Genomic DNA, 19,865 nt, shown 5'->3' with positions numbered 1-19,865 from the left:
ATCTCAAGTGACACTGTAAAGTACTTGAGCAAGATACCAAATCCATACAACGGCTATTCTGTGTCCTCCTACGCTTGAATCTCCATGTGGAAGAAGCCAAGCTTAACAAAAAATTCCCCCTCTGGGATCAGCAAAAGTTCAGGAAGTCTTCCTGTATATCATAATTCCTTGGGCATGAAAAGTGCTGGTTGTCAGTTTACAACTGAATTTAGGTGTGGTGTGCTTTCAATGAGTACATATTTTTTAGTTGTTAAACTCATAATACATAAGCTAAGTGACTTTGCCTTTTCTTCCATGTACAGCTGTTGCCTTGTTCTTGAGAAAGTAAAGTGGAAATCAGTTGTAATTCTGATTCTGCGTGCTGTGACTGTATGTGGTAGTCCTGCCCTTTGCACGCACCCACGCACGCACACGCACACGCACGCCCACGCACGCCCACGCACGCACGCACGCACGCACGCACGCACGCACGCACACACGCACACACGCACACACGCACACACACACACACACACACACACACACACACACACACACACACACACAGACTTTACCCTAACCCTCCTAACCCTGTCGGCTTCTCAACCTAATCCCCTCTCTGGCGGCATGATCAGTTAATGTGTTTGTGTGAGTGCGAGTATGTTGCTGGCTGTCTAGCCCCATGACCTTGCAACCACACGCAATGAGGATACAGAGTGAGAGGGCCTGAATGTCTGAGCTCACAGGCAGACAGCCCGTTTTCACTTCCAATTTAGCAGATTTTCGGACAACTGTGTGGATTTATTTGTACATTTTATTAAAGTGGACTCAGTGAAACAGCCAGTACAGCTCATCTCTCTATTAATAATTTATTTTATCTGCACATCACAATATATTGTATCACTTTTGGAATGCTTCAATGCTATGATAAAGTAATAGTACAAAAATGTGTAGATGCTGGGAACCATTACTTGGCTAATATTTATAGCATCACTTAACCCTCTGAATTCCAAAACTAAGTTTGAAAGGCATGTTGTTGTTGTTGTTGTTTGAAATCACCCAAATTTTACCATTTATCAGAGCTGTAAATGATAAAAACAGAACGAATAATTTTGTTTTCTAGTTTGTCTTTAAACCATTTATTTCTGGTTTGCCATTTTGCCAGAAAAATTATCCATGTCTAAGCTTTCACTAAAACCACTTTTATCTGTATGTCTCATTTTAAGATTTACCAAAAATAGATTTTTTGGACTAAGCAGATTCTACAATAAACAAAAAAGTTGGTGCTCCTTGGTACAACCTTGAGACCACTTGTAACTCAGTTAGTTGCAACCAACAGCCAAACATCTACAGGATTTACAGTGAATGTTTTTTCTAGTATTGGTAACACCTGTGGGCACTTGGACAGGAAGGCTGTACATAATGATGCCAGGCATTTTCAATTTTTATTTTGAAAAAACAAAACAAATGAATTCAACTTTTCATGACTTTAGTTTATACCTTTGTTACAGTGCACAAAATATATGTTTTAGTTTTACCAACTTCTAGTCTTGCTTGTGCTGGTAGCACAGAGGTGCAGGACTTTATACTGCTGTGAAAATGACCCCACAGCCAAACAGCTTGGAAGATTAACCCTCATCCTACCAAGTGGGGTACCGTCAGACTCTAGAGGTATCATGTGGGACAGGACTGAAATAGTATGCTGTCGTGCATGTGACCAACATGTATTTGCAGCGTGATCATGTCATGATGTGAGGAAAAAGCAGTAATATTTCAGGTTGCAGATGAAAGGAGCTAGAACAGGGGTATGCAGGGTGAAAAATGCAAGGAGGTTTTCCCTGTTTCTCAGAGCAACAAGATGGCTATAATAAATAACAATTGGGATTGTACGTGGAATAAAAGCTGCGATATATATTCAAGAAAGTTATCCGTTTTTGTTTTTACAATATTAAAAGCTTCATAATAATTTTGTTGGTATACTCTTAGGATCCTAAGGGACCGCAGTCAGTAGTCTTTGTGAAATGGTAAATATGCTGGTAGAAGGACACGGGCCTCACTGCTGTCTAACACCATGTATTAGCCTCCCTCTCTTTGCACTCTCACACATCTCCATCCCAATTCTTCTCTCTTGCTCTTTTGCCCTCTTTTCTAACCTTCTTTTCCTCCCTTGCTGTCACAGCCACTGATGATTTGGAGCAGGCCCTTGAGTACTCTTACATTCCACCTATTTAGCTACAGCAAACAGTCTGCTGGGCCTGTCAATGGTCTGTCTGCCTCTCTCTCTTTTGTGTGTTCACAGGCAGAGATGACATGAAATCTTATTCCCAACTGTTAGTTTCAACAATTTTTCATCCTCTGGTCTAGTTTTCCTGAGTTTTTTTTTTCAGAGGTGAAAAGGGCACTTGAGGAAGAGCAAGAGGAGGAGAGAAAGACAGAGGTTGGTGGTGTTTTTGTGAATTGCATACAGTTCAAAGTGCAGTCAATTGTGCAGCGCACAGTAAGAGTGATGAATCAGTTTGGGTATTTTTGTGACTGCAGGCATGTGGAGTACCCAGTGTGCACATGGAAAAAATAAAGGTAAGACTAGGAAGTATCTGTTATCATATACTATCAATGGGTGTGCTCGGTGCAGGTTATGATCACAGGATGAGGATTCCCCTTTCAAATTGGAGAAAATGTTTTATTGTCTTATAATTTTCCATGGAAAGGAGTGTACCAACTGTGTGTGCATGCATGTGTGTGTGTGTGTGTGTGACCTAACCCTTTCGCCACCCGTAATGAGTTGCATAAAATAAGAAAAGGAGAGAAAAAGTTTCCTGGTTGCACAAGATTTAATCAAAGTAACAACAGTGAATCAGGCATCACATGTCTGACAGTATGTGTCACTCAAATTACAGAGTGCAGATGAAACACATACCAGCAGCCCTTAGCTGCCTGTAAAGATCGTTAATCGGCTGTTCTGGGTGACGGATTCCAATAAGAATCAAACATTTGTCTGTATTTTTTTCTGTGTAATTAGATGTGACAACCAGTCAAAGAATGAATCATAAAAGTGAAACCGACAGGCAAAACATGTGAATGCGCCTCCACAAATTAAAGTAAAGAAGATTGGGCATAGTTTGCTGTTGATTCAGACAGGTGGCAGACACTACAAAACATGGAGAATCTTGACACTAAAATTGCAGTGTACCAGTGGCTCCCTGCTGTGTCTCTCTTCCCACTGTGGTGTATGCAAGTCACCAAAATACCAAAGAGCCACAAAAAAGAGAAAACCTCTCAGCGTTTCAGGAAAGTGCCGATTATTGTGTGGCACGTCTTTTCATGATAGCAGGGAGAGAGAGAAACAAGAGCAAGATATTCTTTTGAATCAAAGAGAGAAAGAGGGACGAAGAAAGAGTTCCTCTTTCCTGAAGGGCTGTGACAGATTTTATCTAATATGTGATAAAAAAAGCAAGCTGAAGTTAACCACGGAAAAACAGGAAAAAAAGTGTTTCTGTGTGTGTGTCAAAGGCACATCTTATGGGAAACAGGGTCCTTGAATACGCTCTGAGATCAATAGATATATTACTGCTAATAGTTCCGAAGGCACAAAGACACACACAGTTTAACACATATGCACAGACACACATGGAGCCGTCAGCTTGCATCAGCCTTATGAAAACAAGCTGTATCACATCAATCACATCAATCCTTTGCTCTTTCTCTCTTGACCTTCACTCATTCCACCATCCACTCTTTCATCTCTCCTCCCTTGCTCCGCGCATCCATCCTATCTTTTATCTATCCTTCGCGTCCCTCTAATCCATCCTTTCAACCGGTCCTGCGTATGTCTGTGCTGGAGAATCCATGTGTTCATTCACCGATGAAAGGATGAGCTCAGTGACTCCTGCCAATCAGAAAGCCGCAGGAAGCGTCACAGCTTTCACATACATATCATCCAGATGTTACAGGAGGAGGTTTGCAGAGCTCACAGATTCATTGGTAAATGCTGTCAAAGTTCCCTTGGATGTGCCTAGTGGCCAGCAGTTACAGTTGTAAGTCAGAAAATAAGAAGCAATCGTGAGCTTAAAGGGCAAGTTGCCCCATACTTTTCGCTAGCTGAGCTGCTAGCTGACCTGCGAAGCTGCCTGCCTGGCTAAATACTGGGGCTATGTCAAAAATTCATTTCTCCATCACTCACATGTATGAAAAGACATATGAAAACAGAGCCCAGGTTGAAAAAAACCGAAGTTCCCCTTTAACATCAGACAGAACCATTCACAATCTACAGAACCTACGTACAAATGCTGTGAATGCAGGAAAATTCAGGGACACATCAATGACAACAAGCTAAAAGATCCTGAAGAGTGTGTAAGTGTATGCGTGTGCTAACAGTCACGAGAAAACAAACAAGCTGCCCTTGAGTGTCCCTCTGGCATGCTGATCAGATTGCACGCTCGGATCAGAAGAATTCCACAGCCGCACACTGTCCTTAGACCGCCCCTGAAATATGTGTGTCTATGCATGTTTCCAGAGCAACAGGCTGGCGCCACAGAAACACAACAGGTGTCGAACGCTGATGCTTGATGGAGGTGGAGGAGGTCAAAGGTTGAGAGGTTGTCATGGCAACGCCTCTCGCACACAAACAAACTTTTTGTTCTTGGATCTCAAGAGTGAATCAAAGGAAGCTGATACGATGCATAGTGAAGCTGAAAGGATACAGAGCACGCAGACACACACACACAGAGCGGCTGTGGAGGAGGGTGTTCAAACAGGCAACCAATCAACATCAACTGGACAGTGAAAGGAGGGTTAGCCGATCAGCTCGGGCATCCCATCTGGACCTCAGTCTAGACCTCGCCTGACTGTCTGCCACGCATGGGACAGACAGGGAAATCACTGGCTTGTGTTTATCGTGTTTGGCAACTTGGTACAGGGAGTGTACTTACACACAAATTGAGGTTTGCATATTTGAGAAAGAAGCACAATGTTTTATATAGAATGGATATACAGTACATAACATGATGCAATGTTACAGATTAAACTATGCAACAGTATAAAATTTAACCTTTATACATCAGTGTTAGTGCATTAATACTCACAGAGCACACTGAAGAACATTTGACTAATTACACAGATTTCCTTTTATGTGAGTAACGCTATTTTATATAGACACACATGTTTTACATTACTGGTTCACTGTACTCTGTTAGCTCATGGTGGTTCATAAACTTAATTAAGATGACCATTAAGATTATCATCAATTTGTCCGACACTAATTAATTAGATCTAATATCTTCCTCCATAAACACTTCACTTAATTTCTTATTAAAGTTTTTGTTTTGTGTTTTTAATTCATCAGATACTTAGTTCTAAGGAAAGATGTAGTACAACCGCTCTATTCCTCTTGAGACAAGCTCATTAAGACAAACAAAAGTTCATTAGGTTTTAAAAACAAGCTACATGGCGTTGCTTAAAACTACATTTCAACAGACTGCACTTACAAATAAGCGGTACATGCGTAAAATATCAGATTGGATTTTCTTTTCAGAGTGCAACAAAAAAAAATGTATTAAAAATGGCCCATATTTAATACTGAGCACAGTGTTGTGTAGAAATTTGACAGCAGAGTACAATTGCTCAGATAAATGTGACCTCTTGTTTTCAGTCTGTGCAATCATCTTTGCTCTCTCACACACACACACACACATATATTACATATAGATATAGATCGACAGATAGATAGATAGATAGATAGATAGATAGATAGATAGATAGACTCCTTATCATGCAATAAAGATTCAGACTTGAGCGCACCCGCCTCCTCCTCAACACACACACCTCATCGTGCAGCATGGCCTGAAGGCTGAATCATATGTCCATATGTCTGGGTGGGTCACGTGAGACTGCAAACATCCCTCCGTCTTCCCTGTCTCAGCTATGATCCCTGTGCTGGATGAATGTCCACATTCCACACACACGTATGGGCAAAGTCAAATTTGTGTTTGATAAATGCGCTCAGTGGTATGAACAATTTGGGCAAGAAGTAACACAGCAGGGGGTCCATTTTTCTAATAGTAACTTCTCTTGCACAGAGTCCAGATGTTTAATCGCTTAAACATGAAAGCAAGCAGAAAGGGGAAGAACAAAGAGAGTGAATGAAAAAGACCTGCCTGATATCAAAAGCTGCCTTAATGTGAGGAATAAAGTAAAAGAACTAGAAGATCAGAAAGGAGCATACAGGTATTAAAAACTCACTGTGGAAGAACGGAAATTTTACAATTGAAAATGCTTTAGTTGATGTTTGCAAGGTCAATTAGTCTCACTGTCAGAATAAACAAGACAAATAAAGATGACATAATAAAACTACTGTTAATGTCTGAATTTACTGTATACTGTGTATTCATTAGTGTCTCACTAGAGCGCTGTATTATTCTTTAAAATGCACAAAATATCTGTAACACAAAAACTGTTTTGCGCTAACATACCTGTACCATACCATGATATAGGTTTATTATTACCGAATACTCTCAAACCAATGAATAGCTAACATTCAAAAATTACAGTCATTTAAAATGTGTCTTGGCACCACTATCTTGAATGTGTGTTTAGTTTCTGTGTAACCAAGGCATCCGTGTAGCTAACGAGTGAGGCAGAAATCTATACGCCCTTCTACAGACCCACATAAACACATTACAAATATGTTATGACTTATGTATGTGCACTTATAAGTCAACTCCATCACACCTCCTGCATGAGATAATCATTCCTGTAACTGAAAGCAGCAGCACCCTGAAATAGATGAGATAAATAGAGAGAGAAAACCAGAGCAAAAGCAGTAATTTTTTGGCAAAGACAACTGGAAGAGAGAGAGACAGAGTGATTGGTGGGTTACAGAGGGAGAAGGAGGAACCATTAGGGAATAAATGAGTCCTTCATCTGAAGTCTGTCATGTCAAGTAGATCTTTAATGCTTTGATTATCGGATAAAAGCAACATTTAACATTTACTCCCTTTGTGTGTAGGGGTATGTTTGCGTTTTTGTGTCCTCTTGTGTGTGCGTCCACTTCTGAAGCGGTTGATTTTTGAAATGTTATGAATGTCGTCATCAAAACAAGATTAAAAGCGTTCTCTGTTGCTTAAAAACAACACTATAACTCAGAACGGGGAACTATGGGCAAACACTTGAGAACATTGTCACTGTATAGTGCAAACTGTTGTCAGGATCGGACCGAATATGGAATAATTTATCCGTGAGGAATTCTAGAACAGTTTAATGGGCAGCAAAACCTGACCGACAGTGGCCAGTTCAAACAGTCTTGTGCTTGTGAAAACAGTTGATAGTGAGTAAGTACACAACACACTGCAGGGTAAATACTTAAGTCTGTGAAAAATAGGCTGGCTTTCGGTTTATGTTTCTAAACTAAAACATTTTGTGTTGTGGGTTCACGTTTTTCTCAGCTTTGTCTCACTTGCACACCCATGTGTACACTGAAATGCCTGATGGAATCATTCTTCTGTTTCATATACTCTATTAACATTCTTCATGTACAAGAGATTGGGAGAAAAAATTACACACATTTATGCTTCATTGTTGTTATATAAATTAAGATAATTATGAGGCTTTTGAACTAATCAAACATGTTCTTTTTAGTTTGTACTTCAAAAGATACTTTGTCTTGCTTGATTTGTCTGACTCAAATGCTAAAGCCATTGATAAGTTTGAGATTATCAAAGATTTATGAATAGGAAAAATCAAGACAAATCAAAAATGTGTCACTATATATATGGTTACCTGACCTCTTTAAGACGGACTTTTGTGATGAATTGTGAATCTTTCTGTCAATACACTGGAGTGAGAAAGCTTTGGCGCTTCGACACAGGGGATTTTTAACATAAAGATGTGATTAAGATGTTTTTATTTATTTGTTTGTAGCAAAACGATTAGATTGTTCGATTAATTCTATTTATATTTCTGTCTAAAACTCACTGTGACATAGAGTAAACATCATTGCGAAACTGTGGCCGTGCGAACTGCAGTGCTTGGAGCTAATGGCTAATATTAGCATGCTCGCATGTTTAGGAGGTATAATGTTTACCATGTTCAGAGTCTAACTTCAGTTTTCCAGCATGCTAGCATTTGCTAATCTGCTGGCACCAAACATAAAGTACAGTTGAGGCTGGTTGGAATGTTTTGCTGGTGTTTGGTTGTATATCAAAGTATTGGATAGGCTGGAATTTGTACCTGATGACGGTGCTGATGAAAGGTTAAGAGACTATCAAAGTCATTAATCCTGAAGGGAACATGAGAGCATGTGCCAAGTTTCAGACCAATCTATCAAACAGCTGTAACAACATTTCACTAAAGCCATAAATATCAGCCTCATGGTGGCAAGAAAAAGGGAAGGCATCATTGGATACATCCTCTAGGGGACTATGAATGTTTGTACAAAGTTTTATGGCTAACCAATCAATAACTGACTAACTTAAATTTACATGACAACTGCTGTGGCTTGGACATATGATAATTTAGCAGTTTTTAAAAACCTCTAATTTATGTGATTTACTGAGTCTGTTGCTGTATTTGTAGAATAGCTGTGGGGGTAGATTTCAATTCATCTGTGTGTGCGTGTGTGTGTGTATTTGTGTCTACAAGTCCAGCTATTTAGAAGAAGGAAAAGGGAAAAAACTCAAAGCATTTGCAAAATCTTTGAACTGATGGAGCTTCATCATCAGCATATTTTCAAAAGCCACAGGGACATATTTATTCTGAAGTCCTAAACCCCTGACTAGACGTTTGTGTGAGTGTATACAAGTCAGATCCTCTGTTGTTGGAGCTTAGCAGGCCCGGTATGTGGAACGTGAGCATTTCCTGGTTTGGGCGGTGTCAGTGGGGCTGCACAGACGGTTTTGATTGGTTGAGGGAAATTATACATAGAGCAAAAAATTTGCAGCGACCTGTTCTTCACCCAGCATATTCCAAATACCATGATCCACCTGTGTCCTCATCTGTACATGTGTTTTCATACGTGTGTGTGTGTGTGTGTGTGTGTGTGTGTGTGTGTGTGTGTGTGTGTGTGTGTGTGTGTGTGTGTGTGTGTGTGTGTGTGTGTGTGTGTGTGTGTGTGTGTGTGTGTTACCACATATTGTAGACACTTACATCAGCTGCTCAGTTAGATGCCTTTTCTCCTCTCTCCTTTTCTGAAGCTCCACACTGGAATGTCGCAGCTCCTCACTCAGCGCTATTCACACACAAACACACACATAGATTTAAGTTTACTTGACACCGTGAGGATGTGGTGAAGGCTGACAAAAGCTAGCCTGCTTACTGGTGCAATCCAATGCTCACTCAAAGCCAGCCTTGTCACCAGAGGCTGTTACACTGTGTGATTTACAGAAATAGAGACAAAAAAGAGAAAAGAGGCGGTCAGGTTCAGTAGGTAGAGTGTTCTACCACATTTCTTCACACATGAGGCTGGATGTTAAATGAAACTACCTACAAAAGTAAAAAGACCGGTAAGGAGAAACAAAACAAGAGGTGGAGGAACAGTAAAGAAAGAGATTTTGTGGCATAACATAGACAAGAGGTCAGGGAGAAGAGTAAGAAAGGGTTTAAAAGAAAAGCACAAGAAAATTGAGACACAAGGAAGCAGTAGAAAGAGAGTTGCTGAATTGTGTTGAGAAGAAGGGAGTTTGTGCTCAGGGAGGAAACCATGAAACAGTATACCACAGTTGGGCAGTACATGCTGCTGTGTGCCTGATACAAAGTAGCTGCTGTACTGCTACTGTTTCTTTGCTTCACTGTCCATTGCCAGCTTGATAGTTAGGACACAATGTGTGCTGTTGCAGGAGAACTTTCAAGATAGTCCATATCTTTGACATCTCCCTTCATGCTTCCCTGCCTTACCCTTCTAATTTAGATTTTTCTACTCTTATTTTCCATTTTCTGCTAACATGTCATGTACTTGGCATGACATCGTCAGCAAAACTCCATAGCTTAGGTACCAATTGCTCTTTTCAAAACATACTGTTGGCAAGGACCTGTTTGCTTATCACTCACTCTTCATCTCACCTTCAAATGTTTCATCTTGCCTATTCTATCAGCCACCCTTGGTATTTCATCCATAGGTTCTAGTAAACTATTAGCTTACTTTTCCATAAGACTGCATGCTGGCTGGTCCTGCAGTTTTCCCTCGATCACGTAGCCCTACCATGTACCCTTTCTATTAATCCCTTGTCACCTGTTCACATAAGACTGTCCTCTGTCAGCTCACTGTGTACATTTGCAATAGTTTCTCTGGTAATCATTAACAAACCTTTTGCTTACACCCTGGTGAAGTGTGATTCTTTTCAACTGTGCCAACAGAGTTCTTTAACTCATTCAGTTTCTTTAAATTATGCACAACAGTAGACAGTGATGAGACATAATCAAAAAACAGAAATGCATTAACAATAATTACTAAGAAAGACTGAAATTATCAGGGTGGCTATGTGATGCAGTGGTTAGCACTGTTGTCTTACAGCTTCATCTTTTATATATGGAGTTTTCTCTATGTGAATGCACGGGAAATGCCAGGAACTTGAACCCACAGTCCAAACACATGCCTGAAAGGTAACTGATTCTAAATTGGCCACAGCGTGAATGGTGTCTGTTTCTTAGTTTGTTAGCCCAGTAATGGATTGACTGTGAACTGATTCTCACTCAATATCAGCTGGTCTCCAGATCACCTCATTTATACCTACAGGATGGAGAGGGTTTAGCTAACGGTTGTTAAATAAGTATCTAATGAACAAAGTTATTCTAAAAGAATAACACTTCTACATGGTTCCTGGCGAGAATTTGAATAAGTAGTAAGAGTGAGTGTGTTGTCTGTTATGTATACGGCTAATTTGATCACGTGTAAATCTAAACCTGCTGTGATCCTGCAAAGGGAGTGTCATTGTATTCTGCAAAGCCTAATTTACATAATAGGTGTAAACACCAGTTAAAAAAACAGGCCTGAAGGAAATGCTTAAGTGCAATATTTAGAGCTTATGTCACACCAGCAACTTGTCAGATTGTTGCACTGGACTTGCTAAAGCTTCAGGCAGGAGTGAATATCACGCAAGAGAAAAGCCCCGAAGTTCCAAGTCTGAATAGTGAATAACCTGAAACATGCTACTATTTTCTGGAAAACAGCTTGTGCACATAGCTGACATAAGCAGAAGTATTTTCACACTGTCCATGGTCTTCAAGCACACATATACACACGCAATTGTGATTTGCATATTCAGCATTCACATTCATTACATTCATTACCATAACCTTCACCCACATAATCACTAGCTTCATGCACAGTCCCTTTCACCGATAGCTGTAAGGGTAAAAGAAGGATTCCTCGGATTAGGTAATAAAAAGGTAAACATGATCACAAAAATCACATCATTCACAATATCAATATTGCTGACTACATGCTGTACAAGAGATGTTTCTATAATATACTGTATATATACCAATTCCTATGCTGTATATTGAATTGGTTTGGTTGTGAAAGAAAGATTACCCTTAGTGGAATGATTATGTGGGAGGATGAAGTATAGAATTTATGCTAATTCTGGTTCATCCCCTTAAGTCCGATTAGTGTTTGTGATTAAAAGCTTCAAAATGGCCCAGTGCCAGAGAGACGGCACTGTAAGCATTACACCTTGACTATGTCAGCAGTGTAGTGAAAGCAGCACGTCATCAACGTCGGTGTCAGTGTCTCTACTGACAGAGGACTGCAGCTGTTCACCCACAGTACTGCTGTGCACTTGAAGCATTTTGGCACCACTCACAGACTCAATACTAAACCAATGTTGTTATGCATAAAAAAAAAATAGCAATATAAGTGTGTCTTGGGTTGCAGCTCTTCATGTGAAGAGGATGAGAAGAACTGACTTTGTGTGGTTGATGTTGAAACTACAGTGTTTAAAATGGAAGTGTATCCACTTCAGAAAAATGATGCTAGAGCTTTTTATGTACAGATTGCAAAAGATGGCAGTGTCACATTTCACAAAATAGCTATGTTTGAAAATGCTACATAAAACTGTAATTATTACAAGGCACTGGCATGCTCATGCATGAGATGCTATAATGGTATTTGACTTGACTGATGACGTGCTAATATTAATGCAAGAGGAAAATATCTTATTTTGCCACTGGCAGCTGTGTTGCCATCCAGATAAGAAGAGTCGTGGAAACTATTTTTGTCAGTTGTATTTATATAAATATACCATATGTACTACTCATCTCTGTTCACAGTCATCTACTATACTATGTCTATGATCTTATGTTTCTATGTCATGCACAACTATTAAATATATTATTGAGTTACTCTAATTGCACTTTTTTGTGGTTGCTATAATTGAAAACAGTAAACATGCCAAGATTTCATATGCATATGTGTTTGCATAAGAAAGCCCGTTCTATGTGTCTGTATAGCTTCTATATCCAGTGGCTCAACTGGGATTTGCATACACCAGAATTATGAACACAAGTCAGAAGCACAGCAGCACCACTGACATAAAAGAGGGAAAACGGCAGGTTGTACTGAACATACTGGTCTGTTGGTATGAAAGAGAATTCCTGCTCTATACATTTAATTTCTGTAATATTTGCAGTAGATTGTGTGTGGGTTCAGATCAACACTAAAATTAGCACTAACAGCACTGCCATTAGGATAAGTACTAAGCATGTAGCCTGGTTGCTGTTTAATAAAACCAAAAGGCAGTCAGTAAAGCCACCAGACAAAAGCTCTGTGTGGGTGTCTGGCTAGTTGCTTGCATGGCTGATGGGGTAGCTGTGTGGGCACTGGAGTGTGTTGAAGAAGTGTGATGTGTTTGTATTTGTGTGCGTGTGTGCACATTTGTGTGTCTGCTGTATATTGAGAAAGCTGTCTGTGAGGGTCCTTCAGAGGGGTGCAGCAGGGCACAGTGGCTGCGGCCCTGGAGAGCTCTCAAACTGATCCAGCAATGTCAGCCTGACATTCTCTTCATCCAAGTCTTTGTTTTCCTCGCTCTCCCTCGTTGGTTTTCTCTCTTCCATTCTTCCCCTCACTGTCTCCCCTCTCAGCCTTTCCTTATTCATCTTCCTCTCTTTCTATTGCTCTGTTTTCCCACTTCTCTCGTAGCCTCTCTCTTGACTTTCTCATTTTGTTTCTCTCTCCCTCTCTCTCCTCTTCTCTATCAGCAGGAAGAGGGGAGTGTTGGAGGTCCTTCTCAAACCGGCAATACACCGATAATTGCTTTCTGGTCACTGTGACATGACAAGGTCTGCCAGGGTAAAGCAGTACACACTCCAACAGACACACACAGAAAACACAAGAATGCATGTACAAAGAACCACTTGCACAAAAACACACAAGCATCAAAAAACACACACACAGAAGCACTCACAAATACACACTATAACTGTCATGTCCAAACAGCAGTAGTTGTGTAAATACTTGATGGAGCAGAAAAGCTTTGCAATGAAAGCAAACCAACCTGTCTGACTCTCCCTGCAGCACTTCCATTATGTGTCTCAGTGCTAACAAAAAAAACACATGCAGTGTAACAAGCTTGCTGTAAAAATTACAGCAACTTACTGACAGCTGGCCACCAACTTACTATAACAGTTTTACAGTATTGTCACTGAATTGGTTGTTTGCAGTGCTGCGGTCACAGAAAGTTTTTTTTTTTTTGTTCATTATATTATAATGCAGAGCTGCTATGACTACCATACCAGAAATAAATACAAACTCTGCTTATTTCAAACAGTTGTAATTATAATTTTACTGCATGTTTCTCCCTTATTGTAAATATGTCAATCCCAAACATGGGGAAGGGCAGAATGAACACTTTAGACATTTAGACCAAAACAACCGACCTAATTAGCCAGATATCCATTCATTATTGTTGTAAAAAAATAACTGGAAAGACAAAAGTTTAACCTGTGGTTGAATTGAAATGTTTGAAGACAAATTCATAGATTGTAGGTATCTGACCAAATTCAAAAACCTCCAATAACTAGACACCAGGCGCTCGGAAAGAACACACCACACTTGATCTGTACCAAACTCCCATCTTTGCTCATGCTGTTCCTCTCCACCAAGTTTCAGGAAATTCAGCCAGGTAGCTTTTGCAAAATCCTACTGATTAGCAAACAAACACAGCAATTGGTAATGAAAACATGACTTTAACTATCACAGTTTGACGCTAGCTAACACCAATGGTTGCGAGATGGTGGCTCAAAAAACTCCATCCTGACTCCCATTCTAAAAACACCAATTTTATAATATAAATATACTTTATTTTTAATATAAAGTAAATTCAATATGTCTTCAACATTATGTTCTCTCACTGAAATTCAAAGCCTGGTGTGGTAATGATCATTTTGGAATGCATTGCCTCATTTTTAAGTTTGAAGGCTAATAGAAGGCCTTGATGTCGGCTGTGTGGTCATTAATTAAAAGCTGTGATTGACAGTTGTCTGCTGTTCTCCTAGCCTCCAGGACAAAATTGGACTTTTAGAGCCTCTACATGAAGAATAAAGAGTGATTTTTCCCAAAACGTGCCATTGAAATGAGTTTGTGGATAAGGAGTTGCACTAAGAAAACTGTAATAAAAAGGCTCTCAAGCAATATTAGAATAAGTTTAACGTCTGTACTTGAATGCAATAGCTGCCCTGTTTGCATAATGTAGCCAAAGAAGCTAATGTTAGTCCATGTGTAACAGTGAATGTTCATGTTTTCAGCCATTGCCCACTTTGGTCTAGGTTCGGGGGGCATGATTTCAGACTTTAAAAGGATGGTGGCAAGTCTGAGCTGCAACTCTGGGCTTCAAACGACTTCCAATGTAAAACAGCGGGTGATCTCAGTCCTTGTAATGTCCATCCTTAAATACAAGGTATCATATTGAATCATGCTATAAATAATTTTCTGGCAACAAGTTAGGAAGTTAACCACAGCTAATATGAGCCCTCTGCAGTCGAAGAAAAACTCATGACAACATACGGCAAAGTATGTGGTCATGAGTAAATCCATATTGAAGCGTGCAATGTTGGTGTTACACAACTGTGGGCATTATCAAAGGTGATTTACTGTAGATTTAGCTAGCTGTGTCTCGGCTAATCTCGCTAACTCAAACACGAGAGAGTCTTCCTCCTGCCTCAGCTGCTGCCATGAGCAAAGACAGACATTATTAAAGAACATATCCAGACACTTCTATAGTCAGTCCAAACCAATTGGACACTGCAATACACATGGATAAAGCTGTTTTAAAAAAAATGCAAAGAAGAAATTGAGATATTCGATACTCTCACATAAACTCTTTCAGAAAAGCACAATGACACACAAACACACCTCGTTCTATAGCAGGATTTACAATACATGAGGCAATGTAATGAAATATACAGAGTAAACACATCTAATTAACAATAATCTGCATTTCCACACCAACACAAAAGGTGCAGTACAGCACAGCTACCTTCACAGTTACCTATTAGCAAACACACACAGCTGCACCCTGGAATGTTTATGAGAGTCTACATTACTATAATATCACATTCTCAAGGCTTTGGGTACCACAGCCATTTTTGGGTGTCTGCCTAGTTTATTACGTGTAATAAAAGTATACCAACTTCTAAACCACAGCAGCTTCATGGAAAAAAAAGAAGTCAGGGATGTGCTGCTTAGCAGAGACCTGAAGGAGTGTCACTCAGCTTTGAGACTATTTTTACTAAACTAAAATACTCAATAATTTACTATTTGTTCAACCACAAACTCACATTTACAAAGAAAGTTATCTTCAACACCAGATTTCATAAAGAGATTGCTTAGCAGTAGTAACTTAACACATTAGTTTTACTTTACACTGACAGCAGTGTATATCAGGAAGTATTTTTTTCCTAAAGCAATCCATAAATCTTTCAATGATTCACATGTTCTAACGCATACTTTTCTTGCCTATCTCTCTCTAATAACAAGCTTGAAATAATAATGCTACTGGGCTAAGAGACAAACAGCCAGTTAGATGCATAAGCAGTGCGAGGCAGAGGGGTGACTTCATGTTTTTCGATTTCTGCTGTCACTATCAACACACACACATAAATTTGGCTCCCAGGGAAATAGATACTATATAGGCTTTGGATGGCCCAGGGTGTTGGCAGATGGCTGCGGTTCATGCATCGGTCACACACACCACACATACATACACACACACATACACACATTCATACAAACTTAGTCACGCTTAGTCACTGCATTTCTCCTTCATTTGACTGTCAACGTTTTTTTCCTCTTTTCCACAATGTTGAATGAAAACTCCTACACTCTGGAACCTCTGCCTGCATCACCTTTACATCAAGTTGTTCAAGTTGTCTGCTGACATCTGCACAAATTGATCTGGGATGAATGATGTCTTCATCTTTCTCTAATCCCGTCGCTTGTCCCTGTCTCGTTCTCAGTAAAATTCCACACATCTTGAGGTTTCTCTCTCGTCTCCTCCCTCTTCTCCATCTAACCATAAACCACACTCCTCTGTTCACACAGTAGACAACCTCCTTCAGTTTCTCTCTGCTGCCCTTTTTTCCCCTTCTCCTTCTCCATTCTTCTGTTGTTTGACGCTAACCACAGAACGCTGACAGACAGGTAGCACAGTTTTTACGCCAACTAACGCCCATATCAGTTTGGAGTCATATGCAGGTGACTGGCTACAGTTTGTGCTTTAGTTTTGAAATTACAGTAATTTCATTTCAATGCTATAATCAAGTCAAGTCACTGTTATTTATATAGCTCATTTAAAATGACAGAAGTTGAGCCAAAGTGCTGTCCAATGGAGAAAATAGATTGAGGTAGGGCTGAAAACAAGTCAATGATTAAACAGTCAGGTGAACCAAAATAGGTGGAAGCAATATAGCTGAAAAACGATCACACTAAAATATTATATTTTTACACATATAATATAAATTATTGATCATTTTGGTTATCTATTTAATTGCGATTTAACCATCTTACTTTGAATATGAACACTTTACTTATCAAGGCAGACAGGTGATCATTTTAATGTTAACACAATGCATAAAATTTACATACATATTCTGGATATAATCTAGATAAAACAGCACGAAAAATCAAGTTTGAGTCAAAACTCATTTAATATCAGTAAGACGGAATAAACAAACTTCAGAAGCCTATATAAATGTTACAAAATATGTGTGATGGAAAAGTGATTTGTAAATACGACCGCATCGGTCGTTTGCACCGTGCACCGGAATACGACCTATGCGGTCGTATGAACGTTTGCGCCCCTACGGGGAAAACGAACGCATTACGGGATTTAATTCGCGAAACGGCTTTTCCGTCGCAAAACGGCTTTTTTCTCACTTTCCCAACACGTTTTTAGGGTTATGGTTAAGGTTAGGGTTAGGGATAGGGACAGGGATAGTGTTAGATAAAACTTTGTTCATGATGACGTTTCACCTGCGACTCCAGAGTGTCGATATTTACTCAACCGCCAGAGGTCGCATAGTCAAAACGTAACACTGGGTCGTAATACGGGCGTGTACAGACGACCTATGTGGTCGTTTTTGGTTTGAGGACAGGCTCACTTAGGTAAAAGTAGGGCGGGTGGTTTCTGACTAAGAAGCCAGTCCCTGTCAGCCACAGCCTCCACCATTAGAGATCTGCAGGTGTGGTGATGAGAGACCCTGGCAGAAGTGAACTAGTGTACCTCAGGAGACCTGCATCAAAGCCAACAGGGAGAGTGAAGTGGCTGCATTATTGAGGGATACGATAGGCTGAAGGGAGGGAGCTCGTGTATACTTTGCGTTTTCTTTATGTGCTTTCATGGTGGTTTGCATTTAATGCATTTAAGTGAAACTATTGAACATTCAATTCAATTTTCGTATTGCTATTGATAAAGTTTCCATTGCAGATACTTGTCCCTATCATTTAGTCATCCAGGCCTAATGGAAAGAACCAGCAGAATAATTAAGAGGTTGTCAGACACTGCCAAGCTCAAGCTTCTCATTTACAAGAATCTGCTTCTTTTCTTTGTCTAATGTGATTGCATATTCAATATATTTGAGAATTAGGCCCATAGTGGAACTAAACAGATATGATGTCTTCACCTTGGACATTTAATGCACAATTTTAATACTTTCTGATATGTTATAGACCACATGATTTATCTACTGTGAAAAATATGGGATTACTCAATAATGATTTTTAACTGCAGCTCTGGAATGGTGAACTCATGAAGATTATGAAAACACTTCTTTGTGAGTCTAGTTTGAAGCCCTATAAGTTCTGTAGATTTCTGCATAGTTTTGTTTCCAATAGGTATCATGTCATGTGCATGTTATCCTGCCTGGCCTGATGTGTATTCCATTTTTTCTTGTTATGTGTCTTGCTTTTCTTACTAACAGAATGTCCAGAATAGTGTTGAACATTCTAATAACCTGGTTTGAATTTTTTTGACAACAAATGTGAAAAAAAGATTAATATTACACTTTAACTAGTTGACTGCAGTTTTATTTCAGCAGCTGTTGGACTTTGAACGGATCTGATGCACTTTTACAAACCATTAGGCTTAAATTAGGCAAGATGATTTGTTACACTAGTTTATTTTTTAATTTATCAAACTACAAGACTTTCTTACTGCAAACTAGAAAGAGGTAGATTTTTGTCAAAACTGCGTTTACAAACTCTTGTATTTTCAACATGAAATAGAACAATGTGTAGCACTCACTCTGCGGCTGAATCCCAAACCGCCCCCTACACACTATCCCTACACACTACCCCTCCGTTTGCGCGTTCCCGCAGAAGGTCCTCCATATTAAGGGCCGTCCCAAACCGCGTAGTGGCGAGGGGGAGTGGACTGTTCAGCCCTTAAATAGCGAGTCTGCATCGATGCTCACTCTGTACAACTTTTTCAGGAAGTGCAACGTCGAAATGGTGGAGGAAACAACATATCGATGTAAGTTCCACATGCGTCCATTATTTCTCCCACGCCTTTTTCACACTGACAGAACATCACAAAAAGAGTGGTGAAAAAAGATAAAACAAAAGAAACAAATTTTCTTCTCTGCTGACGTTTGATTCAATTGTGCACCCCCTGACACCTTAAAATTTGAACACAACTGACAGAATTCATTTATTCATTCATTTGTTGGATTTGAAATGCCAGATAATAGGATTGGAAAACATGTGGGATGACTTCAAATTATTTGAAGCAGAATGTAGCCCCTACATCATTGCCTGCAACCTGTGCCACAGCGCTACAGCCATGCACAGTAGGCGTCTTTATGTTACCATGGCGATGACGTCTCCCGTTTTCCGGTTAGGCGACAGGGCGTCCCATTCCTGACGATCGTATTTATACCCTCCCCCTTCAATAATAGGTGCCCTCCACAGCTGCGAGTGTGACTTCTTTTGGAGTGACACTCGGTAGTGTAGGGGGAGTGTGTAGGGGGCGGTTTGGGATTCAGCCTGCAATAGTCTGTCACTCTGGAATAGTTCAGTGTTGGCCATCAAGATTCCAACATCAACAAGACACCTGCTAATCAAAATCAGTCACAATCAGACACAAGCAGTCAAAGTCAGTCACTTTCACATTACTGGACCTCCTCACTGTCAGTCAACACCCCTGAACCAATCACCAGCAGTCTCTCTCACCTCTCTCACCTGGAATCCACCCCATTCCTTTGTTTGAAGCATATCAGCTTCATTCAGTCACACACAGCAGGAATTTGAACAGGATCACCTCACACATCTCTGGAAACCACTCACTTTTCACAAGCCTGGACACCTGGAACTCCTACCATTAAGGAGGAAGCCTTCACTCCTGGAACCCTGCTTTTGAATTTCTGGATGTCACCCACCTGAACCCATACTGTGCCGAATGTTGGCT

General features: G+C 40.0%; 1 protein-coding gene across 1 annotated transcript in view; it reads right to left on the bottom strand.

Moving 5' to 3' along the window:
* The window catches only part of lekr1 (leucine, glutamate and lysine rich 1), a 98,938-nt gene that overhangs the window by 33,600 nt on the left and 45,473 nt on the right, over positions 1-19,865 (bottom strand). Inside the window, exon 6 of the mRNA XM_051957853.1 lies at positions 9,118-9,199. Coding sequence (XP_051813813.1) covers positions 9,118-9,199 — 82 coding nt within the window. The remainder of the gene's footprint in view (positions 1-9,117; positions 9,200-19,865) is intronic.

The sequence above is a fragment of the Acanthochromis polyacanthus genome, chromosome 13 (assembly GCF_021347895.1).
Source record: "Acanthochromis polyacanthus isolate Apoly-LR-REF ecotype Palm Island chromosome 13, KAUST_Apoly_ChrSc, whole genome shotgun sequence".
Lineage (NCBI taxonomy): Eukaryota > Metazoa > Chordata > Actinopteri > Pomacentridae > Acanthochromis > Acanthochromis polyacanthus.
Note: the sequence above shows the minus strand (reverse complement) of the source record. Positions and strands in the feature narration are given on the sequence as shown.